At 36.8% G+C, this 12,689-nt stretch overlaps 2 protein-coding genes and 1 long non-coding RNA gene across 4 annotated transcripts; 2 read left to right on the forward strand and 1 right to left on the reverse strand.

The window, feature by feature from the left end:
• The first annotated feature begins 372 nt into the window (after positions 1–372).
• reep1 (receptor accessory protein 1) lies at positions 373–8,278 on the forward strand. 2 transcript variants are annotated; one of them, XM_079262273.1, is made up of 8 exons: positions 373–442; positions 2,122–2,194; positions 2,308–2,384; positions 2,517–2,637; positions 3,088–3,201; positions 3,424–3,586; positions 4,886–5,136; positions 6,283–8,278. In XM_079262273.1, the coding sequence occupies exons 1-8, from the start codon at positions 411–413 to the stop codon at positions 6,352–6,354; spliced, it is 903 nt and encodes a 300-aa protein (XP_079118399.1). In that variant the 5' UTR covers positions 373–410; the 3' UTR covers positions 6,355–8,278. The 2 variants fall into 2 exon arrangements, with proteins under 2 accessions (XP_079118399.1, XP_079118400.1); XM_079262274.1 differs by lacking the exon at positions 4,886–5,136.
• A 69-nt stretch (positions 8,279–8,347) lies between these two features.
• On the reverse strand, positions 8,348–10,212 carry LOC306772832 (large ribosomal subunit protein bL35m-like). The gene is made up of 4 exons (XM_079262463.1): positions 10,153–10,212; positions 9,773–9,938; positions 8,716–8,860; positions 8,348–8,608 (listed from the first exon to the last, which is right to left on the reverse strand). The coding sequence occupies exons 1-4, from the start codon at positions 10,181–10,183 to the stop codon at positions 8,420–8,422; spliced, it is 531 nt and encodes a 176-aa protein (XP_079118589.1). The 5' UTR covers positions 10,184–10,212; the 3' UTR covers positions 8,348–8,419.
• A 1,439-nt stretch (positions 10,213–11,651) lies between these two features.
• LOC306772920 lies at positions 11,652–12,496 on the forward strand. Its single transcript, XR_013771787.1, has 3 exons — positions 11,652–11,700; positions 11,783–11,841; positions 12,373–12,496. It is a non-coding gene; the product is annotated as an uncharacterized lncRNA (long non-coding RNA).
• Positions 12,497–12,689: the final 193 nt, after the last annotated feature.

The following is a 12,689-nucleotide window of genomic DNA, read 5'->3' on the forward strand; positions in this document are numbered from 1 at the left end:
ATAATGTATCTATTCTTACAATAGTGACTAAAGGACAAAAACAAAGGCCTAGAAAAATCGTATCCCTAAGCCTTTTGATTCTGCTTTCTCTATCTCTGTATAGAAGGAGAATAAAATGGTGGTAAACTCGTTTTTAAGACATTTAAGATTAGAGATTAAACACATTGGTGGGTTCATTGATAAGTTATAGTCATGTCAAATAATTCCTAAAACGTTAACAAAAACAACAAATCATTGTTTGGAGTGTTGCATTCTTTGTGCAATGCAACACTGCCATCTATGGATACTGTTTATTCTGCTTCACGTTGCCGCCTCCCTGCGTGCAGACGACGCCGCCGCCTGTGGACGCGCCTGTCATCTGGAGGAAACTCCTCCCAGCAGACAGCGCGTCCTGTCGCCTTTCCAGCGCAATGGTCTCCTGGATCATCTCTAGACTTGTGGTGTAAGTAATTTAGATTCTGTTCCATGTTGTCCGCCACAGATTGGGATGGTAAGAAAATATGTCCCCTAGTCGTTGCAGGTTAAATATCCGAGGCGCTCATTTGACAGTGAAGAAGCGGCGCGCTACACAAGCCCCCGCAATTTTATCTAACAGCTCATTTATTCGGAATCAGACATCGGTGTTAGGGGGGGGGGTCAGGTGACGGTCTATTAATTTTTTACTAAAAAGCCTGTTTTTCTAGAGGATTGCACTTTGATATTCAGCAGGAATTCAGTTACGGGCCTGTAAGAGCTGCTCTATTTCTCAAGCTGGCAGCGCTCAGCAGTCTGGCACTCTTTGTGTTGATCATATGGTTCTTTTTTATATATAACATACACAAAGCCATGACGTTTTTTGGTTGAATAATCTATTATCAATCACCAAATGTTTGAATGAGTCATTTCTATTGATGAGAAGCGCTTTTTACAACCAGAAGCCCAAATGTCAGTGAGTGGCGAGGTGCCTCAACAACAACAGCGGCTCTTCATTGGAGCAAAATTCAGTATTGATATCCCAAATTATAGAGAGAGAGAGAGAAAGCAATGGGTCGTCCACCTCGGGTTTCAGTGAAATACTTGTTCGTGTTTAAAGTGCATGTATACACCCTTCTAAGCCTTTGCTATTCAAAATCTGTACAATAAACTTAAATAATTGCAAGCAGCCACAGTATCAAAGTAAATATTTTACCTGCATAAATCAGCGAAATTACATCCGGTGTGCAGAACTGTTAGAGCAGCCACAAACCTTAAAATAGTGAACCAATTAAATTTAGATTTCTGTATCTTGTTACATATTAGACTGCTTCCGTTTCGGCCAATGTAATCTGTGTAAGCAGGTCATTTTTGGATTCAAGCTCTAACAGTAAGGTTTCATTGTTTATGCACAACAGATATTAGGAGTGTCCTTGTTTTCTTAAACTCTGTTAGTTAACTGTCCAGGCCGGAGTGCTGCAACATCATGTGGGTCAGTAATTTGATCAGGTTGCTCCCACAGCTGTTGCCTTGCTGTATCACTGCAACAGGGTCCTGTCTCTGTCCTGGCACCCAGCACAGCATAGCACAGGTGTATGCTGCAAACCAATAGAAACTTAAAGAAAAAGAAAACACATGTTAGCTATTTTTACCTCATGGAACTCCATTTGCTGGGACGTTCCTGTCCTCAAATGACAAAAGTCTGACTTTGGATTTTATGTCTGCAAGATAATGGCAAAACCTTTTTTTTCTGCAGGAGTTGCTCAAATTACATGTCAGTCAAGGATGGGAAAGCATTTTGATATCAAAACAGCAGCTGTTTGTCTCTTCAGTTAGTCTACTATACCTTCAGAAAGACAATGCAACTTGCCCAGCTAACAGTTTTTTCTTACTTTTTTGCAACAGTACAATTAAATTTAGCCATTTTTGAGACAATAAGATTTACCATTTGTAATATCTGATGTATGGATTCTGGACCACTTTTAGTTCAATACAAGGCTTAAATATCTGCAAATCATTTCTTTCCATGTTCATATTGCACTCTCATTTGGAAATGGGATTGTAACTTAGACACTTTATGCTGTCTATATGATTATGTCTTTATTCTATATGGACTTACTACACATTTTCACCTAAAACTGGACCTAACAGGCAAATTGTGTCTTTTAGACTTGTTTTTGGTACACTATACCCTGCATATTCCTCATTTAAAGCTGTGAAGTCAAAAGATGTGAAAGAATATGTGAGTACATTATTTTTTTCTTCTAAAATGAAATACTGAACTGAATTTTTGATAGCTACTGTATGTCACTATAAAGTGTTACAACTACAATTACTTTTTTCATGACATTTTAGATGAAATGGATGATGTACTGGATAATATTTGCCCTATTCACAACTGTGGAAGTATTTACGGATATGTTTCTCTGTTGGTAAGTAACCTCAGATATTTGGCTCAAAAGATTATGCTCATCGGTGTGCAGCTAGTCTATACCTCATGTTTTTCTCATAACATGTCTGATCATGAATACATATTCTGCTCCCATACTGTTCCTTCATTACAGGCTTCCTTTCTACTATGAACTGAAGATAGCCTTTGTGGTGTGGTTGCTGTCCCCTTACACGAAAGGTTCCAATGTGCTATACAGGAAATTTGTTCATCCCACGCTTTCCTCAAAAGAGAAGGTGGAATCCCTTTCCTTTTGTTGTATTAAGCCTTTTTTTTTTGTCAGATCTGGTATGCTTAAAGGTTACAGTGGATGAACATATTCAGTCTTGGCTCAGATTTACACTGCATGGTTTTGTGACTAATATAGTTTGGGCTTTGCAACGGTCTGTAGAACAAAAGTGCCTTTGTGCCAATTTTCTTTCACACTTGAGATGTATAAAATGTGTTTGCTGAAGAGGCGAGAGGAAATGTCATGGTGCTCGTGCTCTTATCCCCCCCCCCCTTTTTTTTTTGTTTTTCCTTTACTTCATGTGTAAATCATGAAACAAATAAGGTAGTTTGCTCAAGATCAAGAGCTGCGAAAATGAAATGAGAAACATGTGACAATGATGTGCTTAAAATAAATGAGAACCAACAGACCCTATGTTCAGGTGATTTTTTTTTTTTTTTTTTTCTTTCATCATTAGGACATTGATGAATACATCTGCCAAGCAAAGGACAAAAGCTATGACACGCTGGTGCATTTTGGGAGAAAAGGGCTGAATGTTGCAGCCACAGCTGCAGTCATGGCTGCAACAAAGGTAATGCAGACTCCAAACATTTGTTTTGTACTGACATGCGGGTAAAGTGGGCAGCTAAAGTGTGAAGCCTTTTGTTTTGTGGCCAATCACATAACAAACATTCCCTGTTAAGTAATGCTTTGAAGAGTTATTGTGTTCATTTGTTTATGTGCATGATAATAATGCTCTAACATATACAGACGCTAACACACAAAAAAAAAACAACTGGTGTTTGTGGTTTAGGGCCAAGGAGTCCTGTCGGACAGATTAAGGAGTTTCAGTATGCAGGATCTGTCGTCCTACCAGTCTGACCTGGTTAACACTGATCCCAGCAATGCATCACCTGCAGGAGCTCAACATCGGACCAGAACCATGATGCGCAGCAAGTCTGAGAGCTACAACAAAGGTGAGGTGACGTCTTTGACACATTGCCTGCTGATGTTCAACATTGGAAACTAAAAGCCACTTGTAATAACCATAAAAAGGAATAAACATAATTAAATTAATCTACTGATAACAGCTGCCATCGCACTCATTTCTTAGGGCTTTAATGGAGTCAATGCTCCATAAGAATTAAGACAGATGATCATGTCGGTATCCGTCTTCCTGTGCGACTTTGTCAAAGCATACAGATATTGTTTTGTAGCTCTGCTTTCCTGAGTGGCCCCCCTAACCTCAGTCCTTCTTTCCTGTTTGGAGCAGGTCAGGCCTCACAGGGCTGCCAGTCCAACCATCCTGTGACAAAACTCATAACTAGCTGGGGGGATTTCTTCCTAGTTTAACATCATGTGCACACAATTGTTGGTTGTTTCAATACGGTGTCATATTTTCCAAATGAGGGTTAAAATAAGAAATAAAATTCAGATTCTCCTGTTTGTATAATACAGAAACATCTTTAGATTTAAGCTGCACAACCATTTTTATTGATCAGGATGTTTTTCTAAACGCAGTTTGCATTTGCTGGCCCCATCTCTTCTTACTATCAACACATCCATTAAGCAACCAAAACCAGTACTTTCTGACTTTCCCAGCTTGTGCGACTCTCCTCCTTATGCTAAAAATCTTAAAAAATTATTTAAAAAAAAAAAAAAAAAAATTTAAATAATCTCAAATCTGTGGTTTGAGTAGTCTAAACATCTAATTCATTTCCTTGAGGTTGTTGTATCTCTTTATCTCACTTCACTGCATCTCAGTGAAGTCTTTGCAAGAATCTTGTTGGGAACTATTTTCAGCTGCGGATTAACACATTTAGTGACCATGTTGCAGCATGATGGCATCTGCTGAAAAAGCCATGCTTTTCAAAATCAAGAAATGTAGAAGTAACAACATAACAATGAACAAGATTTTTCAACATTTTAATCATATTTGTGTTGCACAACGTATGTTTTGACTTTCCTTTTTAACTGCATTATATTACGAGGCAAATGGCCTGAATGACCATCCTGCAACTCTGCATGAGCTCAGAAAGAACAACACAGGAGGCTTAATTGGAGCAGCTTTGTTTTGCTAGTTTGTATTGGAACAAATTGATTCAACTTTATTTTTCTGTCTCTGCTCTCCATTCAGCTGTATAACAATGCATTATTACATGACCTCTTATAATCTAAAACAAAATAACAATTTCCCAATAACTATACAATCCAGTTGGCCTTAGACACATTTCACGTGTTCTTCATCCCTCCACTGACCTTTTTCCACGGTACAGATTTTGACACGACTGAGTTTGAGGTGTTGGGGTTGGAACAATTGGCCTCCAAAGAGGTTGTGTCCCAAACTACCTCTGAGATGGAATCCTCACCCATTACATCCTCTGTAACACCTCAGTCCACCCCACCTTCCACACCTGCGCCACCTGCCAGTCTTACAGCCTTGGAGCAACCAGAGGAGATAGGGAAGGATTGTAAGGCAGCATCGAGCTCTCCACAGCTCAGGCTGAGTAAGAGGAAGGCTCCTGAGGTATAGTGCCTTGGTGAACTAGGCTGCTCAGCTGCTGTCTAATTCTAACAGCCCCTGGAGAGACGTGATTCACTCACTAATTCACTAATTTCTACAGCTGCGTGGCTAAATGAATCATCATGGTTCAGTAATACTTGTGCAAATGTTGTGTTTGGCTGATTAGAGGATTTCTGTGATGATGCACTAACTCGAGTTCAGATAAACATGTGAATGCATTGACTCACTTGTTTGAAAACACCTATTTTTGACTTGGACTGCCTTCCAGAGTATCACAGCTCCCTATGAAGTCATTTTGATGTTTATGCAAATGACTAGAAGAAATTTCTCAGTATCAAAGTGATGTTTATTCATGAATTCCAACAGCTAAACATCAGTTTGTGTAGTAGTGATAATGCTGCTGTGAAACTTAAGCTAAAAATATCCTCCCTATAGAGTAAATAATCACAGAAACAAGACAAAGAAAAAAACATTATATTGAAATAATAAAATTGAAAAACATTTTTTCAACAAAAGTATAAAGAAAATAATGGCAATAAATATCAATGTGGAGATACAAAAACTAAAGAATGGAAAAAAAAAAAAAAAATCCATATCAGATTTACTTTTTCCATTATGTTTTGTCACCAAAATATAGTTTATGACAACATTTAATTAAATTATCAAATAAATTTGATTTTTTTCCAATTTAAATTCATTTAATATATTTTACAAATTGTATGTATGTATGTATATATATATATATATATATATATATATATATATATATATATATATATATATACACACACACACATACACATTACACAATTTATTTAGGAAAATTAATTATCTTTTTATATATGTATACAAAATGAAAAAAGAAAGCTTTTGCTGCAATTTCTGAACTCAATTAAAAACCATAAAGGAGACACAAATTTCAAAGTATTAAATATAAATCTGAATTGACTTGAACGATTTTGTCTCTTCACTGGTAATAAATGGGCTTTGCACTGTTTTTAAAGACTAACATGTTTGCTCAGAGCTAATGTTTGGTTATGCAAAAAAAACAAAAAAGAAATATGCTATCTTTATTCTCAAATGCCTACAACGTTTTGCAGTTAAAATGTATTTTAACACCATCTCTTTTGCTTCTATCCTTCACTCTAGCCTCCTCTTAGAGTCTTAAGGCCTCTCACAAGATCCAGGAGTGCTCTTTCTTCAAACAATGAAGCCATGTGAAACTGTCCTCAAGACTCCTCCAGCTGCCTTTGCTGCAAAGATAATGAATGGCCAAAAGCTACATGACTGAAGCAGCCTTGCTTTGGAATATGGTATTACCAAAGTGACCTATGATGAACCCTCTATATACAGGATATAGCTAGTGGCTCATGACTTAAAAAAAAAAAGGTTGAGATTGGACAAATGAGTGAATGGGCTCGAAGCAGATAGACACTAATTTGCTGGTTATCAAATATGTATTTATGTACAGTTTGTGGGCTTCATCCTAATAATTTGATTGTTTTTAACGTATAAATGAGATCTGGGAAAGCAGTTGCATGTGTGTCTTCCCAGTTATTGGTTCGCTGTTGATTAATCAGAATGTATTCCTACTGAAGATGACAGCTGGAACTGAGAAGGATCTGCTCACGAGAGAATGTGACACAAGCAGAGAGTCTAAAGAGGCAGTGCTGTTTTTCCACCCCCCCCCCCCCATTGAATCTTTTGTAGAAGCACACCACTGAGCAGTTTATCTGAAAGATTACCCCAAAACAGTTAATGTTTAGAGGGCCCATAACTGTTGTGATGAAGCCAAACATCAGTGAGTTATTTACACTTTGGGCCTTAAACCAGACAGAGACAAGTTTCCATGTGTGCTCCAAGTATTCCCAAAACAACGATCTCATCAAACATTTGTTTTGCACTATATTTATAATATATCTGACTGCCCTCAGCACTCTGATATGGTCAAAATAACACAACGCTTGTGGCTAAACATTATGATCAATTATTAGTATCGTTTGCATTTCCTCTGTGGCAAAAACATTACTTGTGTAACAAGAAATATCTGTCTCATGGATGAAAGAAAAAGTCATTAAGAGGTTGTTTTTTTTAAAAGAGGAGCAGACTGTTTTGACAATCTTTTCTTCAGTTGCTAATGTTTTGTTGTCACTTATTTTACACATTAACATTGAGTCACTTTGAGCTGTAGCAGAAATGCAATATTATTAGAAGTATCAATTTATTGTAGAAACATGGTTGTTGTTCCATGTTTGGAATCACTGTGTGATGTTCTGCTGTTAACTGAGCAATGCTTGGCCCAGTGCTCCTATTGTACCTTTACTTGCTTAGACTAATTTTTACGATTTCCCGAGTGGCTGATTTGGTGAAAAGCAGGTGGTGATGCATTGTAAGTTTTCATCCTGAACTTAATTCACTGAGCCTAAAAGTAGTTTTACACAAACTATCACTGTGTTGATGGGTAGACGTGTAGATTTGCATCATTGCATCAATGTCTTTTATGGTGGTTTGAAACAAAAGCTTCTCAGGTACAACAGTTCTGTTTACACATCATTCACTCTGATGTTGTAGATGCACTCATTATGCTCATGAAAATGTTCTCTTAATGGATGAATTATGAGAAAAAAAGAACAAAAAAAACCAACCATGATCGGACTAATCGTGTTTCAGAGTTGGTAGTATCAGTATTAGTGTTGGAAGAAATTTCTTTTGATTATATTTCCTGCAAAGCAAAACTGAGAAAAAAGTTGAACATTTGTATACTTGTGCATAGAAAGATACACCACTGCATGCTGTTTTTATGAAATTTGATGATTTAAGTGATTGTTTTGTGTCTGTGAAGCTGTAGGCCTCTTCAGACATGTTGGTAATAATTTTCTTATTATTGGTTACTGTGCAAAAGAAACATTCAATATGACTTAATGCAAACACAAACATTTGCTCAAAGAGATGTCACTTACCGTACTAACTTGAACTAATTTTTCTTTTCTGGCAGGCCAGAATGTCAAATTACTTGAGTTTCAACTTGATAGATCACAACAATACACAGTGATGCGATGACATCATGGTTTATGACTGTCAATTTCTGGCTCCACGGGTTCAAATATTTGTTGGATAAATCAATTTATGACCATTAAATACAATTAAAAACACTGTTTTTCCTGCTTTTTGTTTATTTAGTTCTTGTTGGGGAAAAAAAAAAAGAAAGTTTAAGTTATTTTAACAAAGGGCTTTATTTCTTTCACAACTTTACGACAATTAAGCAGAAATCTTTACATGAACAAATTTACAGTTTGAGATTTACCCGATCGTGGTACTTTTGATATGGATCATTGACATACCAGTTTCTCCTTTTCCAAAAGGAGGTAGTCATTTTATCTAGGAGTTTGCTCTGTGTTTTGTTACAAAATACAATTTCCCTGAGGCGCTTTCGTCTGACAGGCATCTTCTTCCACAGTTTCTTCTTGTATCCAGCCTGTCCCCAACAGAACCAACAATATCAGATGATCAATACATTGTTTGTTCATGTGTAAAGTTAAAACAACTTTGTGATGTCTGTAATTTACTGTAAAGCACTCGTACCTTGCGTCTGATCCAAAGACCACAATGCAGCCGCATGAACCTGTCAGTAACAGATTTTATGGACTTCCTCTTTCCTTTTTTCACACTGAAGTACGTCAGACTTCTGATTGGCTGCTGAGTCAAACTGGAAACTAGTGGAGACACACTGCAACAACGCAGAAAGAATGACTTGTTGTAATCATGGTTGTTTACAAGTTTACCATAAGTAAATCACAAAAACATTGCTAAACCCTCCATAAGTGATAGAATCATGTTCCATATTTGGACATTTTTTTCTCCTTTTACTTTTCCTCCAGCATGATAATAATGAAGGTGTTTACTTTTTGCATTTTTACTGACAGTGAACTTGACTCAGACTTCTGACATTTTGGGGTTCTTATTATAATTTGTCAAAATAGTTTGAGTTAGGAGAAAATGTAATCTATACATACCCAGGTTAGTTTACTGAAAAAAAGCTATGTTACTTTCATTAAATCCTCTTCCTGTAACACAAATGTCTAATCCTCCTAATCACTTTGAATTGTATTGGACATGAAATTTGCAATACGAATGAGCCTGTCTTGTCTAACCATTTTCGCACCACGTTTCCAAAAAACATATTATTGAGCGCTGTAAATACGGCCAGGTGATTACCGCTGCAAGATTTTACCAGAAGTAAATCACAAAAACGTTGCTAAACCCACCATAAGTGATACAATCATGTTCCAAATCTGGACATTTAGGTATTTTCCTCCAGTATTTTGTTGGATTTTCACACAGTGAATTTGACCCAGACTTCTGACATTTTGTGGTTCTTATTATAATTTGTCAAAATAGTTTGAGTTAGGAGCAAATGTAATCTATACATGCACTGTAAAAAGTTAATAACACTGTAATTATATTTGCATATTATCATTTTAAAGAAACAAATCATTACTAGTTGTAGACACTGTTACTTTGATTAGATTTTCTTCCTCTAACACAAATGTCTAATCCTCCTAGTCCCTTTGAAATGTCTTGTACATTTCCCACCACGTGTCCATATTATAGAGGGCTGTAAACCCGTCCAGGTGATTACCGCTGCAGGATGCTGCATCGGGGTGTCTGACACACAGATGCCCGTAGAGAAGCGCAGACAGCGGCTTTAGCGGTGCCGAGGCGAGGCGGGGGGTAAATGAAGCTGGAGAGTTTACAGACCAGAGGTGTCCTGGTACATATGGTAGCAGAAAGCGGCCTCAGCAGCCCTGTCAGACACAAGGACATCCTTACCAAACATTAGCGGAGAAACGCAGCTTAAAGTGGACTTGTTAAATAAAATCAGGTCTAATCTACAAAATGTGGAAAGAAAAACGTTAAGAGCAGTAACCTCTAGATTACACACAATAAAAAAAAATTTTTTAAAAACAAAAAACATTATTGTAAATTTTACGTATACGAACATATTACATTTTTACTCACAAGGAAATCTTCTTGCCAGGACAGCCGCCATATTTACCCCATTCCCCCGTGTAGGTACGGTGTCCTGTTTGGACAAACGTGACTGTTTCGCCTTAAACGTGAACGCACGTACCAGGTTTATTACCGCCACCTAGCAGATGTTGTATGTAATTATGCATTTACAAAAATAACTTCAAATTTGGATTATTTTCGACCAAATTTATATTTGTTCCAATTATATTGATTATTATAGCTCATGTAGAGATTCTCTTGATTGCATCAATATTTATTTTTTAGGGCTGCTTTCATTGATACATTTACTGAACAGCTACAAGTCTCTCTAAACAAAAGAAATCCAATAGGTGATTGTAATACTTTTATTTAGGTGATATCTGATTCCATTGGTTTAATTTCTAATTGATCCAATAATCATTGATGATTCTTTCAAAATAACTATTAGGAAAAAGATAAGACACTTCCCAGCATTATTAAAAAGGTTCCTTTCATACACCACAGTCTGTCATGCATTCCAGTATTTACTTTTTGTGTATGAAATGCTTTAAGCTCAGTCTGTTCTGCAGCTTCTAGCTATCTGTTTCTCCACTGCCGTGTCACGCTCTGCAAATGCATCTATCTGATCTTTAGATGTGATATTTATCACAGTCTACTGCTGGATGTTTGCTTAACATCGAAAGAATTTTCTAGTGCTTTTGGGCTCAAACCAGGAAGGGATTTTTCTGATTTCTTTACTCTGTTAAACTCTTCAATAAGTCGTTACTTTGTATACTTTTGTAGTATAAATACTCACCTGCATAAGCACATATCCAAAGTCATGACATAATTTTGCTTTTTTTAATCGCCAATGTCCAAATGTTTTTAACGATGCTTGCATTTAAAAATTATTTTAACATGTAATATTTGTTTGTTTAGATGTGCAGTCACAGAAAATTTACAATTTTTTCACAAGTATGAAGCAAATTTATTCTGACAATGATTCTCATACTATATGAAGTGCAAAAGTTTGAGAAACTAAAGATGAAAGCAGCATGTTTCCAAGTCAGCTCCATACATATGTTATATTTACATTGTTAACAAAGAAAGACACCATCACCATTGCATATAAACATAATTCATATTTCCTCTGAATTTATTGATATCAGCATTTTCTTTGTCTCTGTGTTATGAATTTTTAAAAGTTTACTTGTACAAAAAATGTAATGTCATCTCTGTTCAAATTCATGAGAAACTTTACCTTGCGGCAAACCAATTAAAATTCCTGTAAAAAGATTTACAGCGTTGCAGTTTTATCCTCTCTGGGGCTGATAACATTAAGCCAAATAAAAGAACAAAAAACATTTAAACACTCATTGTTAGTCAGACTCCATGAGCAGTTTCTATAAAATGTTATATAAAAGCCATACCCTATAGCAGGAATGGTTTTACACTATTGTTCCTGTGTAAACATGTTTTAACTTTAGGTCAGATTACTTGATCAATTGATACTCTCTCTGTGCCGCTACAGCTGTGGTCTCCATGTTCACCATGCCTGTGGTCTATGAGAAACATCAGGTAGGAAACCTGAGTTTCACAATAACACTAGTAAATTCTAGTTTGGAAAACAGGGATGGACTTATTAGTCTTTTCTTTTCAGGCACAGATTGATCAGTATGTGGGATTAATACGGACCCAGGTCAACTCTGTGGTGGGGAAGTAAGTATCATTCTTTTTTATCCCCTGATCTTTTTGCTTTTACTTCGCATTTTTTAAAAGAGCAGGCAGAAAAACCCTGATCATAGATGAAAACCATTCCATCTCCTACACTGGAGTTGCTCCACTAGATGCAAGACTGGAGTGGTGGTTTTCAAGTGTGAATGTATGGAACACAGCATAGGAAGCAGTCATTCAGCCCACTTTTTCAACCAGTTCGCAGTAACTAAAAAGACCCCAGATGGTAACTTAGTAAGAGTAAATCAAGGTTGTAGAGTTCTCATTTTGTTCCTAATGAAACTACTTTATGCTCATTTTTATTTCCTCTTTATTTAGAAAATATAAAAGGAACATTTTAGCTACTGGTTTAGAAAACACTCCACACAATTCCTGCTACAAAAGCACCAGAATAAATCCCAGATACTGCTGTTCCCCTTGAAATAGATTAGAACAACCATAGTTTTATCCAGAGTTCATGTCAAGTTAAGTGTGTGATATTTAATGTGTGGTTTTTTTGGGGTTTTTTTGGCCCAGGATCCAAGCAAAGATTCCCGGGGCAAAGAGGAAGGAGGAGTGAACCTGTCCGTGTCACTGCAAAGCTGACAGTGCAGCTCAGAATCAGGCTCACTGCTGACACGCCTGATCGTCATCTGCGGGCCATAGTGCTATGTCATCTTGGTGTTCTCTAAAAGCATCCACTGGAGAAGCCTTCACCCTGTCTTTAGCAGTCTAAACACTAACACAGTCACACGTATGTGCATAATCCTGTTTTTAGGTAGACAAGTACACAACTCAAAGACAAAAAAAGAAACAGACTTTTTTTGTGTTGCTTATTATAAAGTGCATGAAGT

The sequence above is a fragment of the Telmatherina bonti genome (assembly GCF_933228915.1).
Source record: "Telmatherina bonti genome assembly, chromosome: 22".
Taxonomy (NCBI): domain Eukaryota; kingdom Metazoa; phylum Chordata; class Actinopteri; order Atheriniformes; family Telmatherinidae; genus Telmatherina; species Telmatherina bonti.